At 45.1% G+C, this 23,577-nt stretch overlaps 1 protein-coding gene across 4 annotated transcripts in view; it reads right to left on the bottom strand.

The window, feature by feature from the left end:
* Positions 1 to 23,577, bottom strand: part of LOC146801812 (carbonyl reductase [NADPH] 1-like) — a 46,422-nt gene that overhangs the window by 19,783 nt on the left and 3,062 nt on the right. For 2 of the 4 annotated variants that reach the window (XM_085621298.1, XM_085621300.1), the window contains exon 4: positions 7,670 to 7,975. In XM_085621298.1, coding sequence (XP_085477424.1) covers positions 7,670 to 7,975 — 306 coding nt within the window. Of the gene's footprint in view, positions 1 to 7,669; positions 7,976 to 13,746; positions 13,902 to 23,577 lie in introns of those variants that run through there. The other 2 variants (XM_085621299.1, XM_085621301.1) reach the window with 2 other exon arrangements.

Consider the following 23,577-nt stretch of genomic DNA (forward strand, 5'->3'; position numbering starts at 1 on the left):
TTGGTACCTCACACTTCATAGAAGAAACACGACCTGGTGGGGGGGGGGGGGGGGGGGGGGGGGGGGGGGGAGTTTCAGGGATGTTTTGATACATTGTTCATAAATTTAACGACAAATATGAATCAGCTATGCTTCATGCTGCGACATGAGACTGACCATTTAATGTTATTACCTTTCTATGCTGGAAAACGAATAAAGAAATTTAAAACATAAAAAAGGCTTGAATTAGAATGCATAATGCCACTTAATGCACATGTTGAGTGAGTTTTTTTTTTTGCAAAACACGGACCGATATTGTTAAAAGAGTGATGATCCTTTTACTTTTGTTGGATATAGTGAAATATGGCCGTTTAAGAAAGAACAAAGAAAAAACTGGAACATTTTAAATGAAGCTCTGGTGGGAGGAGACGGCGCTTGTAAAAACAAGACCACTCATATGGAGGGCTCAAACACAAAGTAAAAAAATTGCTCCTAAAATGGGAGCAGTGGTTGGACACAAGTACTTGGTCCATGCTCTGGGAGAGGGCTAAACTCAAGAGGAGGCATGACGTATGCATGCCATGGACAAATGGGGACAAATGATAAAAGACCTGCGATGGAGAGAGCAAATGGTAAGCCTAGGGGCTGGCTGAAGCCCACAGACTGAGCACAACATGAGCTGTCTAGCTGAGACCTAAGAAAGCACTAGGACATGGTCAACTCTGGGAAAGTCATAGCGCTTTTTATTTTTCTCAGGCATGCTGCACAACAGCCACGATGCTGCACAAGATGGCTAAAAACAATTAACACGAGTAAGGCACATAAATAGGCTAAAATGACAGCCACAACCCTACCAGGAGACATCATAGAAAAGGGGGCTTCTTGTTCTATTCAGAAACAACCAATAATAAACTGGGTCGAAGAGTGATGGGTTGGAGCTTTTGCTGCTACTGTGGGAAGTTCAGGGGCCAGGCACTCCGAAGGCCTCATTTGGGAGGTACCCTATGCACCAAACTAGCAATATGCCTAACAGTCAATTGACAAATAGTGCCAGAGCAGGTATACTTCACATAGAGCAATGGTTCTTAGCCTTTCCTTAGCAAATGAACAAGCAGATGAGCACTTTAACCTGATATGCAAGAGGTATGCAGTTCCTATGAAGGGAGGAGGGAGTGTACCAGGAAGACACTAGAGGGGAGTGCTCCGTATAGGAGCAAGGGCCCTCACACACCCCGAAGGGTGTCATGCTTCATCATCGGGCAGCTCCTCGTTGGGCAAGCGCTGCAACGCTCAACGGGGACCACAGGGAGGCTCTTTGCTGTAGGTCTTTTCTTTTTGCCGATGAGTATGGGGTGTGATGCGGAGTGTGTGGAAGTGGGGAGTAGAGTGGAGGGAATGTGTGATGTGAAAATAACTATAGAAGCCCAATTAACCGAATTTAATAGCTGAGTTCCAATGTTATGATTAAAAACCTTCAATATCACGAGAAGTGTATAGAATGGTCCTTTCTGGTGTTTTCTTCATAAGGATGTGGGTCAACATGTTCCATGCCTCTTGTTGTCTGTGTGATCGTGGCGTTTCATCAGGACCAGTAATGCTTATCTTCTCGCAGATGGGTGGTAGGGGCAAATATCTGAAACAACACCCTCTCAAAGTCACACTGAGATCTGTAGTGTACCTTCAGGGTAAAAACCCGAAAACTAAGATCAAAAGGGGCCCAATCGCTCCGGCCTGAACTGACGCTCACTGGCGTCTCTATCTTTTGTCGATGCTCGCGATTTGGGCCTACCCTTGGTTCTTGCCGTACTTGGCCCCATTTTTGTAATTTATACAGATTACAATCTGCCATTATTATGGCACTACTGCATGTTCAGTAAACTGGGGAAGACTTCACAAATAGTACAGAGTTTTCCATCATAAATCAGTTATTAGGATTGTATAGATATGACCACCATCTATTCATTCATTTTCTTTCTCTCTCTCTCTCATTCTCACTCTCTCGCTCTCTCACTCTCATGCTCTCTCACTCTCATTCTCCCTCTCTCTCATTCTCCCTCTCTCTCATTCTCCCTCTCTCTCATTCTCCCTCTCTCTCTCTCTCTCTCTTTCTCTCATTCTCTCTCAACCAGAACTATTTTCTTTGCCGCTATTGATTAAGAGGTGTGAAAGAGCTTTAGGTAGTGTGTGACCATGACTGATAGTCTGTGAAGAGTGTGAGCATGCAGAGGGTGAAGAACGCTACATTGTAATGGGTTTTTCAGTGGTTACTGTAGTGTTGGACTGCTACTCTGAGGTGTGATTGCTGTCAGTGTGTGGCTACTAGTCTGGGGGGTGTAATTGCTTCTGGTATGGTGTGACTGCTACTACCATTGATGCTACTAGGAGAGTGAGGTTGTTGGTATGCAAGAATGCAGCCAGTAGTGTGAATCCTTGCACAGTGACTATTCACAGGACGACCCTGCCCACCAACCCTAGTGTAACCAAACACCAGTTAGTACAGTGAATAGAAAGTCTCAGCCCACTTCTCCTGAACCCCTTAATGCTTGCAGACACTCATCATCTGCTTCACAACTATGCCTCTAGTATCATATGGACAGCTCCGCAGTAGTTTCTAGCTGCTGCTCGTCCTGGCTAATGCTTGTTCCAGCGCATTGAACAAGAAGTTTTTCCTACAACCTTTGCCAATGAGGAGGCGGGTGGGTCAGTGAGGAATCCACAGGCAGATACTGTATCCACAAGAAAAAGCGTTACCAAAAGGTAAGTAACTTGTTCTTCTGATGGATACATCTGCCTGTGGATTTCTCACCTTTTGAATTGAACCCCAAAGCAGTCCAGCTCTCGGCGGATGGTGTCCACCTACCTATACCAAAAAATCCTGCAGCACAGAACGTGCAAAATGGCCACCCCTCCTCGCTTCTGAATCCAAGCAATAATGCTTCGCAAAAGTGTGGAGGGAAGGCCAAGTTGCTGCCTTAGAGATGTCTGCAACAGGGACACCTCTACCCAAAGCCTAAGAAGAAGACTTAGATTCAGTAGAATGAGCTCTAATACCTTCAGGTGGCTCCTTGGCCAAGGCGTAGCAGATCTTGATGCACAAGATGATCCACCTGGAAAGCGTTTGCTTGTAGACAGCTTTGTCCTTCATTCTTCACACACAACCAATGAAGAGCTGGTTGTCCAGTCGCAAGTCCTTGGTTCTGTCCAGGCAGAAGCTGACCATCCTCCTGGGGTCCAGGCTTTGAAGTCTCTCCTCATCCTTCGAAGGGTGAGGGGGGAGAAAAACTGTTTTGAATGCAAGAAGCCTCAACGGACAACTATGAAGAGGCTCAAAGGGAGACCCCATCAGGAAAGTGAGAACCAAATTTAAGCCCCACTGAAACATAATGAAAGGAATGGGAGGAAATCTATTAGTGAGACCCTTAATGAACCTCATAACTACGGGTGACTTACACAATGATGGCTGGTCTGGCAAACAAAGGAAGGCTGATAAATAGCCCTTAAACGTCACCACAGCACAACTTTGCTGGGCCAAGAAAAGAGTAAACTAAGAACATCAGACAAATGGGCCTTCAAAGGATCAATTGAACTCTCTTCATACTTCTTAACAAATCTGGCCCATCTACAGGAATAGACAGATTTGGTGGAGTGTCTCCTGGCCGATTATATAACAACCATCATATCCGGTGGGAGAGAGAAAGAACTCAGGTTGCCCCGTTCAACCTCCAGGCACGAAGGTGCAGGCTCTGGAGGTGGGGGTGTAGAACCTGCCCCTGCGATTGCAAGAGGAGGTCTGCTCTGAGAGGGAGACGGAGGGTGCAATGAGAGGTGAAGAAGGACTGTGTCCAACACCCTTCTTGGCCAATCCGAGGTGATCAATATGACTTGGGCCTGGTCTTGGCGAATCTTCCTCAGACCTCATGGAATCAAGGGTATGGGAGGGAACGCGTAAAGAAGCTGTGGGCCCCAATCTAACTGAAACGCATCTCCCAGCGCTCCCCGCATGGGATACTGGAGACTGATGAACGATGGGCAGTTAGTGTTCTCATGAGTCGCAAAAAGGTCCACCCGAGGAAACCCCCAAATTCTGAAAATGCACTGAACCGCCTCCGGTTGAAGACACCACTCGTGATCCGCCGAGTATTACAAACAGACTGTCTAGAAGCACATTCAGCACCCCAGCCAGATGATTTGCAATTATGCAAATTTGGTGGTCCTGAGCCAAGGACCAGAGCCTCTCTGCAGAGACGATACGACCCTACTCCTGCCTGTTTGTTGATGTACCAGACTGCGGTAGTGTTGTCCGTCAGGACCAGAACCGACTGACTGGGAAGGGAAAAAAGAAAGACCTTGAGAGCCATATGTATCGCCCGCAATTCAAGAAGATTGATATGAAGCAATCTTTCCTTTGGAGACCAAAGACCCTTGATCTCCAGGTCCCCCAGATGAGCACCCCTCTCCAGAGTGGAGGCATCCGTTATCACTGTGGCCACCGGTGAAGGAGGTTGAAACAGCTTCCCTTGAGTCAGGTTGCCTGAAACACTCCACCATAACAGATCCGCTGCAGTGTCTCTGGAGATTCTGACCACCTCCCTGAGATCCCAGTTGTGCTGAAACCACTGCCTGTGGAGGCACCACTGGAGTGCCCTCATGTGCCAGTGTGCATGGCTGACCAACAGTATGCAGGAAGCGAACTGACCACGCAGGCGCAAAACCTTCAGGGCTGAAACAGCAGCTCCATTTTTAAACATTGGAATCATAGCTTGGATGTCTATAACCCTCTGAGGAGGCAGGAAAACATGACTCAGAGTAGTATCCAGTACCACCCTTATGAACAGGTGGTGCCGAGATGGCACTAGGTGAGAGTTGGGTACATTTATCGAAAAACCAAACCGAACAGTCAAGTTGTTACTTGCCAATGATGAAGCACTATCTCTGGCGAACTTGCTTTGAGCAGCCAGTTGTCCAGATAGGGGAAAACTTCTTCCTACTTCAGCGCCAGAAGAACCTGAGCTGGGGTCAACATCTTGAACTTCTCCTGTATGATGTGAAAATTCAAGACCCTAAGTTCCAGGATTGGCCGCAAATGACTGTCCTTTTTGGGATCAGGAAATACTGGGAGTAGCATCGCTGACCGTTCTCCTGCTCCGGAACAATCTCTATCGCACCTTTCTGTAACAGGGACAAGACCTCTTGTTGCAGAAGCAACAGACGAACGCCAACCCTGGTGAGGAGTGTAAGGAGGGGGAAACTCCCAGAAGAAAAGGATGTACCCATTTTCTACAGGATTCAAAACCCAAAGATCTGACGTAACAGATTTCCAATTTTGTATAAAATATGATACCCAACCTCCAACAGGACCAACATGCCCCAAGATGCGGGCATCTAGAGCTGCTTCCCTGCAGAGTCAGTGGTGGGGACAGGGGAGGAGGAAGAGGACACCTGTTGACGAGCTGCCTCTCGCAGACAACCTCTTCCCTTCCCTCTGTATGACTTATACAGAGGGGTCTGTTGTTGCTGCAGCTGCTGTCGGCCTCAAAAAGGAGGCGCCTTCCCAAAGCCCCAAAATCTCCGGAAACCAAACCCCTAGGCTGGGATTGCAAGCCTAAGGATCTAGCAGTAGCTCTGCTATCCTCAAATCGCTGTAAAGCTGAATCAGCCTTGGTCCCAAAGAGTCCAGATCCATCAAAGGGAAGGTCCAACAGCGTGGCCTGGATGTCCGGAGATGATCCAGACCCTCTCAAACAGGCATGGCTCCTAGTTGCCACCGGAGAGCCCATTACCCTAGCAACGGAGTCAGCTGTATCAAGGCCGAACTGGATCACCCGACGGGCTGCAGCTTGCATGTCCAGCAGCACCTCCGTGACGTGACCCTGGACATCCTCTGGCAACTTCGGTATTACCTCCTTGGCAGAATACATCAAAGCATGGATATAACACTCCAGCAAGTATGTGGCATTAGTTGATTTCAAGGCCATGCTGGCAGACAAAAATACCTTTTTTGCTGATTGTTCAACTTCTTGGAGTCCCTATCCCCTGGAGTGGAAAGGAAGGAGCCAGCAGATTGTTTTGAGGAACAAGACGCTTGAACCAAAAGGTTCTCAGGTGAGGGGTGTGATGATAAAAAAGCTGGATCCCCAGGCGCCACATTATAGTACCTTGCCACTGTTCTTGACACAGCAGGGGCAGACATTGGCTTCTGCCATACTTCCAAAATCAGATATGTCAGAGCATCATTGAAATGAAGCAAAGGCTCCACCGCAGAAGAAGGAGAGTGCAGCACCTCTGTTAAAATATTAGATTTGACCTCTGCCGTAGGCAACTCTAAGTCCGAAAAGTCAGCAGCCTTTCTTATGACCGAATGGTATGCGGCCACATCCTGAGAGGGAAGAGCTTTTGGGGAGGAGAGTTCCCACTCTGGTGTCAAGCCCACTGGCTTCTTGCAGCCCTGAAAAATCATCCATAGGGTCTAGTATCTCCTCCTCCTCAACCTGCATCAGTTGTTTCTGGAATTCCGCCAGATGCGGCGCCAGAGACCTCAGAGCCGGTGTCGACGAAGGGCCTTCAGAAGTGGGCAGCAGCACTGACCGAAGTCGAGACAGCGCTGGAAGGGAGCATGGCGGCGCCAGTGAGAAGAAAATCCTCCCCTCCTGAAATGGAATCGGCACCGAGAACCTCGGCTTCGGGAGAGGCCAAGACGGAGTCATTGGCATGAATGGCAAGAATGGTGCCTGGGCATAACATTGGAGAACGCCCAAATTATAAGAAAGTGGACACACTGAGTCAACCAGAGCGCCGGATGGGTTAACCACCCTGTCAAACATGCCATACAAAATGCAATGGATCCACACCAGAGACGTGCCATAGTGACTTCCTCGTCGACGTGGGAGCGCTATGAAAAGAGTTTGGTAGAATGCTAGGCAAGGGGTAATTCCCAAGGTGAGGACTCCACAGGCAGATGTATCCATCAGAAACACGTTGCTACTGTATCTATCATGGGGTAACACCATGCAAAGCCCTTTCCTACCATAACTTACACAAGTCCATGTTAACAGTGTCTCAATTAATTGTGGTACAAAAGGGGGTGGTGATGGACGGAGCATCAGAACCAATCAAACACTCACACCCAGTCAACAGAACTGGGTTTGATCAATTAATTGTGAGCAACAGAACATCTCCACAGCTGGGCTAACAACTACTGGCCAACAAAGCGGGTAAACTAAAGCTGAAGGGTCACCTCATTATTGGACCAAAAATGAACATCAAGTACACCTGGTACTTTACATTTTGAAAAAAAGCATAAATGCAAAGACTCCGTTTTTTCTTCAGAGGCCACTGCTAGATGTGTTGAATGCAATGGGTATCAAATAGCAACCCTGCTTAGTTTTGATTTCCCTCAATACCTCTTTCTTCTACCACTCTACACTCTCTTTATCTCACACCTGAGGGTTCTTTGTCATCCGTGATTTCTTTCTACTTTTGTCCCTGATTTTCCATCTCTCTCTGCCTCCTTGTTTTTCCCTTTTATACCTCGCTACCTCATGCTCTGAGTCCTAATCGCAATTCTAATACTGAGTTCAAAGCGTCATTCATACAACACAAACATGCAGAAGGTTTCCAATATCTTCTGCAATTTAGGATTATCCTACCTGGCACATCCAAGCATCAATCCGAGTAACCAACTGCAATTTACCTTTGAAAGCAATTCCTGCGTTATTGATCAGAACATCTATTCCACCATACTCTTTCTTCATGAAGTCCCTCAGTGTTCTGATACTCTGCAAGTCTGTGATGTCCAGCTGGTGGAAATGAGACGTCAAACCCTCCTCCTCTTGCAGCTTTTTCACAGATGCTTCCCCCAGTTTGGGGTCTCGGGCAGTCAGGTACACGTCCCCTTTGAACTGCTTGCAGAGAGCCCGCACAATTGCCAGTCCGATGCCTTTATTACCTCCGGTCACTATTGCTACTCTGGTGCTAGCCATGATTGGGCAAAAAGGCACTAATGGGAAAGAAAGAAAATACGGTTGTTAAATAATAATGCATGCCACCAAAGGTGAGTACGAACAATGCGCTAACAGTGGGAGAAAATGTGCACTATGGCGGGATGGAGACACCAGACAAGACCTGCTAAAGTGGAAAATCTGAACAGGAAAGGCCTGCAAAAACTCAAAGTTCTCTGGCTCGCGGGAATACAGTGGGTAAGGTTATATCCTAGTCCTGATACCACATACAGTGCCTGTATGGAAGCCACTGAGCCAAAGCGAAACAATGGTAAGATCCCCAAATTATAGGCATTACCCAGTACCATTGTCTGGTTAGGTCTAGATATGGGTTTTACCCCCCGTGAGAAATCGTCCTCAACTAAGTTTCTCCAGTGAGACTGCCTATGAATCACACAGAATGAATTCCAGCAACAAAGAGTTGACACAAAGGTAATTTTGTAAGTAGTCTTTGGGAAGATTTCGAAGAGTCAATTCCTATGCTGGCAAAGTTCTAGATGGAGGCACTTTTTAGGTTTCACCTGCAGAGCGCATGCACTGTGCTTGTGAAATCTTTTGTATTTGATGTACATTAAAAGGGGGCTCTTATCAGTTCCCATACCTGAATTACTGTTTTTATTTGCTTTTGTGTGGAACTTTTTTTTGTTAACTTCCCCTGGCTGGACGCATTTACAATACTTCTACTAAAGCTGTTCATTGTTTAAGCCCCATTCATTGTCAAGATAAGATCTCTTCCCAAGGAAAAGGCAGACAGCTTCTAACATTATGCTGTAATGCTTGCTTTTTTTTTTTTTTACTTATTTGTGTAAAGCAGATGCTTCAGCCGTAGAATATTTGTGGCATCTCCTATTCATGCCTCAGTACCTTTCTTGCACTTTGTAGGCATTATCAGATTGATTTTTTCAACGTAATCTATTTAGTCATTGTGATCAAATTATTACAAGATTTAAAAACATTGCACGTTAAAAATAAAGTTAATATACAAGAGCTATGCTTAATTTTACTTCTAAACAGACAGCCACAAGTGCAGGTACCTTGCAGTTAAAAGGGACTTAATTTCGAATGGTGCAGCAGATGCAGTGGCACCAGAGCCAAAGGATCTAGGGATTCTACTGAACCAAATTATTGCTAAAATGTATAACTAAACAGGCAGTCACAAGTGTAGTTACCTTGCAGACAACAGGGTCATGGTTTGAATGGTGCAGTAGCACTGGGCCCACAAGTTGTCAGAACTCCTCTAAACACAGAATATTGCTATATTGGACTCCTAAACAAGCAGTCACAATCGCAGTTACCTTTCAGTTAAAAGAGACTGGATTTGAACGGAGCAGCAGGGGGAGTGGCACTGGGGCCAAAAGCTCTAGGGACTACACTAAATCCAGATTATTGCTAAATGTTACTACTAAACAAGACAGTCACAAGTGCATCTATCTGGAAGGCAATAGGGTCATTATTTGAATTCTGCAGCAGGTTTAGTAGCACCCCACTAAATAACTAATATTGCTATATTTTATGACTAAGCAGAACTCCTCTTAACACCCAATATTGCTATATTTTACTACTATAGAGGCATACACAATCACAGTTATCTTTTCAGTTAAAAGGGCTTGATTTGAATGGCGCAGCAGGTGCAGTGGCACCGGGGCCAAAAGGTCTAGGGACCCCACTAAAAGTAGAATATTGCTCAATTTTACTACTAAACAGGGAGTCACAAGTGCAGTTATCTAGCAGGAACTAGGGCCATTATTTCAATGGTGCTGGAGGTGCAGTGGCACCGGGGCTAAAAGTTGTCAGAACTCCTCTAAACACCAAATATTGCTATAATTAATTACTAAACAGGCAGTCACAAGTGCAGTTTTACCTTACAGGCAATAGGAGCATGATTTGAATGGTGCAGCAGGTGCAGTGGCAACAGGTCCGAAGTTGTCAGAACTCCTCTAAACAAATAATGTTGCTGTTACATCAATTAATTCTATTATTTCCCTCGTTCATTTTTCAACATTTTGCCATTACTATCTCGCACTATACCACTAGTAACAGCACAATATATTGCCTTTTTGTACCTAAACAAGTCATAACACTTTAACAAACTTTCTGTAACTTATATTGTACAACTACTCAGCAAGCTGCAACTTGCAACAAAGAACAGCTTATTAATAATCACATAGGTGAAACCTAATGCATTTACCAATGCTTGTTTATGTTGTGGGATGTAGGCGACTGGAGACTGTACATTCTTCAATGCACTTACCCACTTTAAGGCTGATTAATCCACTCCTGCTATTATGCTACATATTAAAGCCACTCTGGGCGCACCCTACAGGCACCCTCATCCAAGACCTGCCCTGTGGCCATCATTCCTTTGTTCTACTTAGTTGGAACAGGGTTACTAAGAGCCACGCGGAGGAGACACATAAAAATAGATGGACTTAAGCAGGAATATGAATGCAGGACAAGACATGAGAGAAAGGACAATACATATACTGAAGATGCGAGAGGAATAAAATAGAGAAAAACAATTACACATTTTTATTTGGGAGAGAAAAGTCTTTGGTATTATTCAAAAGGATAGAGGAGACCTGGCAACAAAACAACCCTTCGGATGCTCGCTTTAAATGGAGTTCCAATTCTACTTTTGAACAACTTTGTATTATCTTTCTCTATCATATTGGAAATTTTCCATTCAGTTAAGGCCTACATGTATGGGAAGGATCAACCCAGTGTGACAATATTATGTTAATCAGAAGTTGCAATATTACCATCCCAAACCTCATCGCCTACAAATCAGAATTCTGTTTCTATAAGTGAGAAATAAGGTGTTGAAATAATTATCATAGACAATGTACCAGCAGATGTTTGCTAATATTAACTTGCCACAGATATCTGGTGCGGTGATGTGCTATTAGGGTCCGACAATACAAGGACCACACATTTGCAACTTTAATGTAGTCAGCTAAATAATGGTCAGAGTACAGTCTATACGTGTTTGCTCGTTCCCTGTTTTAATTATAATACGTCAGCCTGAAGGTGCTTCAAGAGTATATTATGGCTGGCCACGAAAAATGAATACTGTACAAATCACAATTCTACTCTTTTTTGTGACTATCCATTCATCCAAGACAAAATAGCAACTGGAATAGCTTCTACAAAATGTAGGCGATCCACACTACTACCAAAGTTACTGTGGAATGCAAATTAGGTATATTTTCTACTCAACTTCTCAGCTGATAATAACTAGAAAGAGCTTTTGCAAATTCTACATGAGATCTCTAACCTCCGATTGACAAATATTGGCGCAAAATCTTTTTTCCAATTTACTTGGATAACGTGAAAGTAAGGCAAAGCACTGCTTTGCAGGGCCGGACTGGCCGTAGCGGGCACTGGACAATCTCCCGGTGCGCCGCACGGGTGGGGGCCGGTTTTGGGCCCTTGGGGCCGTTTTTGTTACAGAGCCGTTTTTGCAGCATAGCTACAAAATCGGCCCTATAACAAAATCGGGCAAAACCGGCCCTGGCAAAGAGCTCGGCGGCACCCCCAAGCCCCGGGGGAGGGGGGGGGGGGGGCCGGCCGAGCACTTTGCCAGGGCCGGTTTTGGTTACCAGTCCGGCGCTGCTGCTTTGCACTACTTAACGCCAAGGTGGCGTACCATGGGTGGTGCATGGGCGTTCCCATGCAACCACCCATGGTTTCAGACACTAAACCCAATTTACTAAACAAAGTAGACAGGGTTTATGTTAGAAAACTGCACCCTTTTAAAGTAGGCACAAGGAAGGAGCAATGCTTTTATTTCTCCTATCTTTTCCGACATTGCACATGTGCTACACTGTACAGCACACATACAAAGTCGGAAAAGGGTTGAAATCAGTCTTTGCATGGTGCTTTATACTGGAAGGGGACGCTTCCAGTACAAAACCTATGCTAGGCTCATGGAGACAGTTCTAAGTCTCCCCATGATCCAGATATGAATATTGGTTTTTGGGTGATGTATGAATGCGTGTGGTTGTGACTGAGTGAGTTTGTGAACTGACACTAAGAAAACTGTATCATGCCATCTTTATTTAGGGGTCCGGAGTAACGTGGTATAATTAGCCTACCATGTGTTGGCAGTGTGTAACTATATTTAAAAGAAAACTAAATATAAATGAAAATGTATGGTTTTTATTGTCTTATAAAAAAAGTTATTACAAAAACTGAATGTATTTTGATATAACTTGTTGAATAATAAAACGATGATAAACAAATTATTCTGTTGAAGTGTAAATTTATATTCATTACAATGTTTAGCCCATACTAGATGTTTTCTAAATAGTTAAAGAAATAGAGGTCGTGAGGGAGTGTGTCTCATATAATCTCGTTGTTGTGTTCCCCTCGTCTCCCTGACCTTAGTTTTCCTTAGAGGGGGTCTAATTCTTTTCTAGTAATAGGCTCATGGAGACACCCTTGCACCATGGCAAATGTGTCTCAGTGGCGCACTGGCAGCTGCTTTCAGCGCCGTTGCTAGGGAGAGGGGAGGAAAGTGCCATATTGCAATACATGTTGCTCTCTCCTGCTTTCTCCTTCTCACCCAGCGCGGCCTTTACGACTGCTGCACTGTGCTGCCTGAGAACTTAGTCAATCTGGCCCCATGTGTGCTTTTCTGGCAAATTTTAACAATGTAAAGTAAAACAAACATAGTAAAGCATGGATAAAACATACAATCGTCAGTAGTCTTCTTTTTCCGTTGCATACAATTACCTTCAATTCTGATTTTTTTTGCAAAAAGATAAACTTACGTGTCCTTGAATTGAAGAAAAAAAACACAGAAGTCGATCTCAGAAACTAACCATTTTCTGCTTGAGGGAAGTCATCGCTAAAAGTGTCGCAAATGACGCATGCAAACGTAACAAGTAGGCATTCGCAAATACAGGAATGTTAACAATATGCACCCGGAAATGCGCCAGCAATGCCAATCGTGCCACTGAGTTCCTTGGACAGTGCGCAGGGGCTGGCACACGATGCCCTGGCCCTAGGACGTAAAGCAGCAGACAGAGCTGTATTTTTTTTTGTTTTTGCTCCGGCAGCGCCATGGGTAAAAGCAAATCTGGTGCCCTTCCCTTAGTCCTCTTTACCCTACTTTAATTGTCTATGTATGGAAAATTTGAAAGGGAGAGAAGGAAAGTGTGAGGGACGCGAATTAGGAGCACCGTGAAAAGAAAAATTGACAAGGGCTCCAGTAACCTGCAAACATAGTGTTTAAACACTTATTTGGACCTATATTGCAGGGGGAACCGCTGCTGAGAGCTCCCGCGCCCCTCTGGAGGTCAGCGCCCTGGGCGTACGCCCACAAGATAATGGACAGGCAGAAGGATAGATACAATGCTAGAAGAAATGAGAAGGTATAAGAGGGCAGGCAGTGCTTTTAAAGTAACTGAGGGAACGACAGTGAACTGAATGAAACAACGGGCGCTATGTGCTAAAAAGGCAGTGAAACACCGTTCAGTGAACGTTCCATACAGCAAAGCTACACTGAAGAAGTCAAGATACTAAGCTCTGAGGAGGGCAACAAGGAATGCCTTAAAGAGAGAAGGAGAGCCTGAAGCAATGAAAGGAGTTGGGGGAAGCATAATACACTGAACAGATTGGGCACACACCTCACAGAAAGGGAGACAGTCACAGCAATAAATGTGAGAAAGGCATAATGCAGATGGCGCACAAAGTATAGCTCTAAAGGAGGAAAGTTGCACAGGTCTTAAAAAAAGTAAATGCGCCAGGTAATCAAACAGTAACGCACCTGTCAGCAGAGCCCGCGTCCGAATTATGCAAAAGTAAACCGAAGAATGCGAGCGGTTACAAGGGAGGGTTGAGTTTGTTACCTCGGGTCCTGGAGGCAGGGAGGGCTCGGATTGGCGAAAACGCCTAACATCAGCATGACTCAGGAGTTTTTGTCAGGTACCACTTGAAAAAGAAGCGGCAGCAGTTGTAGAAATAATACCAAAACACGCACGCACCTGTAACAACGTAGAAAGGCGGAAAATGCAAGAGTCTGAATAACAGCAGGAGGCGTGCAATATTGGAATAAATATCAATATACAGATAAATGCTCTCGCATTGGAGTTGACTTGACACGTTTCTTTGGTGGCGGGGGTGGTGGTGATTACTTTAATATAAACTTCAAGTATGCTTCTCTGTTCGGAAAGTCGACACTTTCCCATAGAAAAATACCGGCCGTTTGTGCCCAAATTCTAGGATTCTGGAAAGATCTGGAAGTATTTTTTTTTAAATTGCGGTTTTGTGTAGCGCGAACTTGCCCCGAAGGTATCAGAGAGCTTTACATTTACACCAGTTGCATTACAGAAGGACACATTCATTTTGCAGGCACGGGGAGATTAAGTGATTTGCCCAGAGTCACAGGCTGCTTGTGCTTCCCGCCAAGTCTCGCATCTGGTTCCCCAGTTTCAAGCTCGTCCGCTCTGGCCTTTACTTTATAGAATATCATTTGCTTTCAATATGGCCTTTCTGAGTGTCTTTGATTACTTTAATTATTAACCAAGGATAATCATAGAAGCTTTAGAAGACAAATGCTTTATTCTTATATTTACTGTTTAAAGTATGTTTTGATGAGATAGGAAAAATACCAGCAGCCCTGCCAAGTGCCACGCAGCATGGGTTAGACCTGATACTCAGAGTACCGCCACCGGGGCACGCGGCCCTACTGACCTTTACATGCAGACCCCTGGTCAACAGCAGCTCTGGGCTGCTGGTTACTTGTCTCAGCACTAATAATAAACAGATGCTAAATAAATAGGCAGGTATGTATTTAAATGTTAATTTGAGTTAAAGAAAGGATGTAACTAGGGAGTCCTGCTGCAATGCTCAAGTTTAAGAACATCTTCATTTTTAAAGACGTTTTGCAGCACAAGAGTAAACACATGCAGAAACTTTTCACCTTAGTTTATCAGATAATATCAATGCATTGAGAAGTATTATTTTAAAAGTGATTGTTTTCACACATGAATTTATAAACATTAATTCTTCCCTCCACCCTGACAATAATGCCAATGGGGAACTAAAGAGGCAAATCAGTTGTTATGTGCACGCTTTGGGTGACCTAGGTTCCTATATTAAATGAACAACATTATAGTTTATTAAATCAAACACAGGAGAAGGTTTTGTACAGTGCACATAGTTAAGTCATTTATTTTGAGGTCCTCTTATTTCTGATAATGAAGAAATAGGAGGGACAGTGAAAAAAAACAATTGCCTAGGATCACAGCAATTTGATAAAGTGGGGAAGCCAGGATAAATCCCAGGTTTTGTGGTTTCGCATTGTGCAATTATGCTTCACTTCCCCTATCCTTATCTTATCGCGAACTCCCCCCCCCCCCCCCCCCCCCCGCCACCCCGCTGGTATCAATGCAGCCCTCCTCACATCCCAGACCAAACGTATTGGCCCCTTGGAAAATGTTTGTGAGCACCCATGGGTTAGACTAACGCCTTCTAGTGGGGTTGTCTGCATCACTGCACTAAAATGCATTAGCACCGCGCTGCGTGAGCGCTGGTTGCATGATTCAATCATCAAGGCAAGACTCACTCAGCTCGGCCGCCTCCAGTACCACGTGATGTTGTTGGCTGTCACAGACACAACATGTTATCTGGAGTGCTCACCCAGCAGTGTGCCTGCCCTGAATGATCCGGGGGTTGGTACCATTCCTTGTTGTTTCTCTGGCAACTAACGGCACCCCGTACCATCAGTGTCACAGTAAAGTGTTGAGATTGGCCAATCAATGACCCTTACTGTCAGGTAAAACTTTGTTTTTCTCTATGGTGACGCCCTCCGCAGGCAGAGACTGAGTGGGACTAGTGGTCCACAGGGGGTGTCTCCAGGCTCATTGGCAGTGCACTGTGTGTTAGCCAGCCTAGAGAAGGTTGTTGTGCATGGCTGGCACCAGGATGTCTGTAATTTTAATGCAAAATCCTGCCAGCCTGGGTCCCCGGGAGGTCCTCGCTGCCACCCGGGCGGGGCGTGCTGGAGTGAATCAAAAGAAAATAACAACTCTAATCTTGTTGACACGTGCTGCCCTCAAGATGTTTTGCATTTAGCAAAATCCTGCCAACTCGGCCCCCCTGTGTGGTGTCAGAGAAGTGTGCACCAACCACGTAAGCACAGCCTGAGAGTCAGTATGAGACATCATGGGACAGGTGAAACTGATTACATGGGTCCTTACAAAATTAAGTCTGTCATGAGAAATATGGCCAAGTTACACAATTGCGATGTATGGAGTATGTATGTCTAGATTGGCAAAGTTAAGGGTAAACAACTGTCACCCCACATCCGTAACCCTTTGTGCTGTTACAACGCGGTCGTAACAACGACCGCGTTGTGGCAACGCATACCATTACCCTGCAAGTCGTTACAACGACTTTCGGAGGGGGGAGAAGGTGTTGGATTTAAAATCCAACGCCTTCCCTACAGTCTGCACAGACTGGAGTTAGAATAGTACATTTTACTATTCCAACATCCAGCGCCCCCCCTCCACAAGTCGTTGTTACGACTTGCGGGGTAATGGTATGCGTTGTTACAACGCGGTTGTTGTAACAACCGCATTGTAACAAAATGCAGGGTTATGGTATGCGGGGAAAAAGAGGCATATTCAAAGTTTAGTGAAGTGAATTCTGGTAACACCGTGGTCAGGGTCAATGTGTACACTTGCCTCAATAAGAGACATGCTCTTATTCCTGATGTCTCTTCTCAAGAATGTGATGTTCCTCAAGAGAATAATAAAGTTCAGTTACGAGGGACACAAGGAAAGTGTCACTATTGAACTTTATTAGGCTACGCTCACATAACCTAATAAAGTTCAATATTGACACTTTTCTTGTGTCCCTCGTAACTGAACTTTACAACAGACACCCAACGGAAACAGGGTAAATATATAGCATTTGTGTCAGCATTTGGCAGCGTAAAACATTCAATTCTGATGGCCAGCATTATGTGATAACACCATTTGGCACTCTAAATGGCAAATAAGCTGTATGCCTCATCAGCACACAAAAGACATGACTAAATGAAGCATGACTGCATTATATTGTAATGCTGATAGGGACAACAAAGTTCATCATGAGGCTCTGCTTCTACCTGCTGGAATAAGACAAGGTGCAAGATACTGTGAGGCAAGTTGTTTCGTATTGAAAATAAATGCTAAGCCCCTGTGAGACAGCGAGCTGCAGCCACTTATAGCAGCAGTGCGTGCAAGCTCCCTTGCACTCCTACCCAAGAACATGGTCCAAAGAAGCTCTCTGTCTCAGCTTGGCACTGCAGGGAGGACTTACTTCTGGTAAAAAAGGTGAGTCCAGCAAGAGAACATTTACTGATCTGTGCAATAGTGGCGATATTTGTGAGAGTGTGGGAGGGGGACTAGGATACTTTTAGAACTTCTGATTTCTCAAAAGGGTCTGCTTTCTGATATCTATGTCTTTCTGTGCACTTCATTGCTTGGTTTTACTCATAAGTAAGTGTCACTTTAAGTGTCACAAATTTGGCAGTTGAATGTTACTCATACATACACTGAAACACTTGAAATGTCACACATAAGCTATCTAAAGACTTGGCAGCTATGTATCAGGTGTTGACATGGCCCTTTTTGCAGGGTCATCCCCAGACTTTTTGCCCTCACTCCTCCATTTTTGCTGCATTCATTTTTGTTCGCCTTAGTACTATGTGTACTTTACCACGGCTAACCAGTCCTAAAGTGCTCTCTGCTTAAAACATAGTAACATTGGCTTATACCCAAGTGGCATATTTAATTTACTTGTAAGTCCCTAGTAAAGTAACAGTAACTGTGCCCAGGGCATGATAATTAAATGGTACTTGTGTCACTGGATGTGTCACCCACTTAAAAAGCACTTTAAACATGTGTTAGGCCTACCATTGCAGAGCCTGTGTGTGCAGTTTTAAACTTCCATTTTGACTTACCAAATAAACCTTTTGCCAGGTCCAAACCATCCTTTTTAATACATATAAATCACCCATAGGAAAGGCCCTGCACAGCCCACAGGGCATGGTGCAATGCATTTAAATAGTAGGACATGTACTTTTAAATTTGACATGTTCTAGGATTGAAAAACACTTACATTTGTTTTTCACTACTGCAATGCATTTCTCTCCAATGGGATAATATTGGAGTTACCTTATTACATTTTATAAGTGTAACTTCTAAATGGGAAGAGAGGACCAGTTCCTGCTTGGTGTCTCTGAAATCCCAATTCAAAATCCTAACTTATGGTGAAGTGAGATTTTAAATTGTAATTCTGAAAATGCCATTGTTAGAATGTTGGCTTTTTCTTGCCTTTGCCATTTGGTTTCCCTGGGTCACATGACTGGATGTGAGTGATAATTGGGCTATGTGTATTCTTCCTAGACAGCCACACACAATGGGGGGGCTTAGGTGTGACTGAATGGGCCATTACTAGCAGGAGGGGTGGCCGAAGCTGAGCCCAGCACCCTTTACACATTAATAGGCTGTCTCTCCACACAAAGGTCTGAATACCCCCTGAGGTTAGTCTGGAGCCAGGAAGGTAGGGCATCTATGCACTTCAAAGACATGCCTCTAGAAGTTCCTCCCACTTCCAAGCCACAACTGTGTATAAATAATGGACCTCAGACACAGTACTTCAGTACGTTTCTGGACCTATGGATACTCAGCCAGGAAGAAGGACTGCTGTGCTGCTAAAAGTACTGCCACTCTGCTGGACTGCTGCTCTGAAAGAACTGCTGCCTTACTGTGCTGACCTGCTCCCTGTTGCTCTCTTGCCTGGGGAGGGAGCACTGGACCTGAAACTTCATCTTGAACCCAGCACCCCAGAGTGACTCCAAGGGCTAGACTGCTGGCCTCCTGATCTGAGCCTCAAGGACATAAAAGGCTCCCCAACATCCTGCATCAGCCCGTGGACCCATCTGCAGCGAGTTCCTGACCCCCAAGTGGTGCCTCTCTGGTCCTGGACACTTGGTGTGGCACAAGGGCTCTGAAATCAAGCTTTGGGCTCTTTATGACTGAATGGGCCTGTTCGCACCAAAACCTTGCTGCTCACACAGCAAATCAGCACGAAGCTCAAGCAACGCTCGCCAGCTCTTTGCAGACAGCCTCCCATGAAACTCTCCCTGTTCCTCTCAGCCCTGTTCAAAGCAAATGGAATTCTTGCCACAAACCTGAGAAGGTAAACTTCAGCGTGTCTAACCTGGTGACTATATCCGACCTGCGTTCCATTACCGGTCGCCTCAAAGTGTCACTTTGACCTGGTCCAGCGCGACCAAATATTCAGAAATGGCACTTTATGATTTTTGGCGCAATACTCACTAAATTCTTTTAAAATTCATAACTCTGGTTCTTCTGATTGGACTGTGGTGTTTTCACTGTATTATTGTTTGAAGCGTAGCACAAATAATTTACAAATTGCCTCTAAGTTAAGCCTGACTGCTGTCTGCTAAGCTAAGCTAACAGGTGGCTGAGCACAAGTTCATTTGGGGTTTGCTTGTGCCATTCCCTATCAAGGATTGTGGTTGCTGCTTGACCAGCGCTCATACCCAAGTCACCGAACAACCCGTTTTCCCACACCGGATTTAAATGAATTTCCAATTTTTTGTAATATACCTTAAAATATTGTTCAAACCGGTACTCCATCCTGCTTGAGATGACTAACTATGACAGGAAGCAGGTCAGAGGGGTCTGTTAGGATTTGTAGGACAGTTATCTTGTCACTGGGGTTGCCACCTGACCGGTCTCCTACTGTCGCCACCAGTATTTTAATTTCCGAACCGGACCAATTTGGAGAAATCACCAAAAGCCTGCACTTTTACCCTTTAGTTTTACATACTTCAAACAGCAAATATGAATGGAAATCACTTTTAAATGTGTTCAAGAGTTGCATTAATCATGACTAATAATAAAAGTAAACAAAGACAGAGAGGTCATGTTACAAATGAATACATTACATTTTGTTTAAAGACGTGTTTAGCATTATGTCCCGACCTTTGCAGACTGTTAAAACAACAACAAATAGCCAGTATTTTTCTCTTGGAAAGGTGACACACCTACTTGTCCCCAAAGCAGTCTCAAGTCCAGTTCCAGTCTCTATGTGCAAATCGTCATAGATATCAGTGCAGTGGTCCTGATGCAAGGAATACATGATGCTGAAGATGACGTACGATGCTAAGGATGGTGTGTGGTTAACAGGGAACTTCCTGAGGCTACAGGGGTTGATGTCCCTCGAAGTGCTGATGGCTACAGCAAAAGTCCAGTTGCCACTACACTACTGGCCTCTGGTCACAACAAAACCAGCGGTTCCTTTTGGTGAAGGCTAGTGTCCTCCTTGGGCGACCAAACTGCAGTCCACCAACTTTCCTGGGTCTGGCAGACTCGGGTGCAACCTTTGAGCATCAGGACTCGGTCTCCTCAGCTGCACGTCTGCAGTCAGTGGTAATCAAGCGATTGTGGCTACTGACTAACCAAGGTGGGCTTCTTCAGCTTATGTGGCCACGGAGCTGCGACAGGAAGACCGCAAACTGACTTTTTAAAAAATTCTGTCTGAGGCTCGGTAACAACTTTTTCTCAAGCCAGGCACAACAGACATAGTCTTTTCTTTGCTAGCCAAAGGATCAGCAGGTGCAGTCCAGTCATTGGTGCAGCCTCTCTTGCTAGTTCCAGGAACCAGCAGTACAGTCCTTCTTCAGTCCTCTCTCCAGTCCAGATGTGATCTGAGGTCTGGGCACCAAGGGTGCCATATATATGCCCAGAAAGTGCCCTTGGGGGATGTGGAGATTATTTAGCTAATGGGCTAACAGGTCCTCTCCTGCCTGATGACAACTTCCTGCAGTGTGTGGTATTTAGCTGTCCCAAAGAGTACTATTCTGCCCGCTCCTAAGATATCTGAACCCCATTCTCGGTGTATGGAGCTTGGTAGCCCACCCTAGAGGTGTGGCTACCTGAGGGCTACAGGCCCACAGGAATACCGGTTTGACAATTGTTTTCCCCTCTCTGTCCCTGGCTCCAACCTATCTACTAGATCAAAAGAGCAGCCCATCTCATTTGTGTCCACCATTTGCCCTTCAAAGGAGGCGCCCCTTTTAAAACTTACCTTTTGGGCACACACCCTGTATGGCTTCCTGCCAGGGAAAGGTGATACCTCTTCCTGTTTCCTTTCCTAGGAGTCATTCACACTTCTCTCCAGGAGAGCAGAAGGATGTGTTGTGGCCAGCATCTGCAAACAGCCACAGGAAAACTTGGGCAACAGAGTGGCAACCTTCTAAAAGTTGCATTTACTCAAAAGTTATATTAACTTGGACTTGGGCATCGAGTTGGATATAAATTATATCACATAATGTAACAAACATTTTGATACCGTAGGTACCAACTTTAGTAGCCCTATTCACAAGTTCCCAGGACCCACTGAGGAGGACATTGTTTCCCCTGGTGACCTGCCTGGGCTTGCTGGATGGCATGTGGAAGCAGAACCCACCAAGGAGGAGTTTTGTAGAGCATAGAGGGAATGCTCCACCCTTGTGGGACTGAGGCAACAGAAAAAATGTATTTTTGCTTCAGCGCCACAATTTTTTACACCATTGTTGATCTCATGTATATTTTGCAGCTTTGCCTAGGTTGTCTAATGTCTGTTTGGTTTGGAGTGTACTAGTGGATGTATGTGGTTTGGAGTGGAATTCTGCGGGTTGTATTGGAAGTTGCTGCAGTTGGTTAAACAAGCACTCTTGTGTGTTTTCAACCCTTTAGGCTACTTTGCAAATGCCAGCTGCTCGTAAAGCGAAGACTTTTGTTTGTTTGAAGCGGGAAGGGTGCATCAAAGAGTCTGGTGTTGTGGGAGATAGCTGAAAAATGTCTGGCTGTGTTTTGTGATGATTCAACAATGTGCTTTCAGAGTGACCATTGGTAGAGCGCTAAAAATCGCTGTCGCTCTTGTGGCCTGCATCTGTGCCTGTTTTGGGAATGCAAACTTTCAGTGAATTGCCCTTAATCACAGGATCTGAATCTTCCTACCACGGAAGGAACCTTGTTTTTGAGTTGTAAATAGGTTTTTGGGTGTTGCTATTAAGCCTCATGTTCTTTATGTATGGATTATTTTTTCAAAAGTAAAACGTTAAAGTGCGGCAGAGAAAAAAGATCACGCTTACATTTTGCTACAGCAGAGACACAAACAAAAGGTTGTTGTATTTTATTAACACTACAGTGTACTGAAACTTGGTCACAGTGGTTCTCTGAAGCAGGCTGGGACATGGCAGGATACAGACTGAGGCACCAATCAGATAGCCTGGGGTCAAAGAGCACCACATCCTGAGGCCCAGGAGAATCACACTGTGGGGCCAAGTCTGTGTTAGAAGGCCCAGTCAGTGACAGGGGTGTCTTGCACATGATATTTGACAGTATGTGGCCCATGTGAACAACAGATTGGAATGCTGTCTACAGTACAAAGGGTTCATTCAGTTAATGGTGCAGGAATCTGGTACAGAGCACCCTACATTCTGGAGGCCCGGGGTATCACATCTTGGGGCACAGTCGGTGACATAGCATTAAACGGTCTGATAGAAGGTACCATATAGCCTTGGGCCAGAGAATAATATTCTCTGTAGCACAAGGCACGCAGCCAGGACAAAGGGGGACACATCCCATTGTACAGTCTGAGTATCAGGATGTGTTGTACTGTCTGTGATAAGTTGGGGCTGAGTCTGTGCTAGAAGAAACTAGTGTAAGGAAAGTGCAGGTGCAACCTACGGGAATCATACGCTGAAAATGGGTACTCTGATACATAGTTGGGCCTTGTACACTTAAACCAGATTATAGTGCCACGCAGATGGGTACTCTGGTGCATACCGTCTATATTATTGGGTATGCACAATTTTGGGATGCAAGTGCCCACAGTAAAGAGATTCATCTGACACTCAGAAAGAGGCGCACGGCTGGAGAAACAAGGAGGCTAACATTTTGACGCGCGTAGTGGATGGGGGAGCGTAAGTGGGTGTGAGAAGGTGGCCTGATATATGCTGTCCACTAGTTCTAGTGGGCACCCTGTATCAGTCCAAACAACCCCTTATGGTCATAGGTTAAAGAGAACCTTTATTGAAAGCTATCCTAGTGGTAGCTATGGAGAGCAGCCTTCAGGCTAAGTCTTGAAGGAATGTAAAGCAGCTTGTTTTACCAGTCTATAATCTCTAGAATGACCAAATGAAAGGACAACCACACCAGGTATATATTTCAAATATATGTATTTAAGATAAAACACACCCCTCTAGTCTCTTTATGAGATTGGAGTTCGAAGCACTTAAGTTACAAGTTAGCAATCAACAGTAATAGCACAAATACACGTTTGGGCCCTAGGGGCATACCAAACCATATACCAATAAAGTAGTTTAAGAACCATGACTGAACTAGACACAAGGCCTAGAGCCTGTAGAATCGCTGGGACCCCAAGGAACCACCCAAGGTAGTGACACAGGGGACCCACGGGGCTGTGTGCAGTGTGTGAAAACAGCCGCGGGTTCCCGTTAGCTTCTATGGGCAATGTCGCGGTTGGAAATTTAAAGATTAGGGACACTTAGAAATGAGTCAGGAACAAACCC

The sequence above is a fragment of the Triturus cristatus genome, chromosome 8 (genome assembly GCF_964204655.1).
Source record: "Triturus cristatus chromosome 8, aTriCri1.1, whole genome shotgun sequence".
Taxonomy (NCBI): domain Eukaryota; kingdom Metazoa; phylum Chordata; class Amphibia; order Caudata; family Salamandridae; genus Triturus; species Triturus cristatus.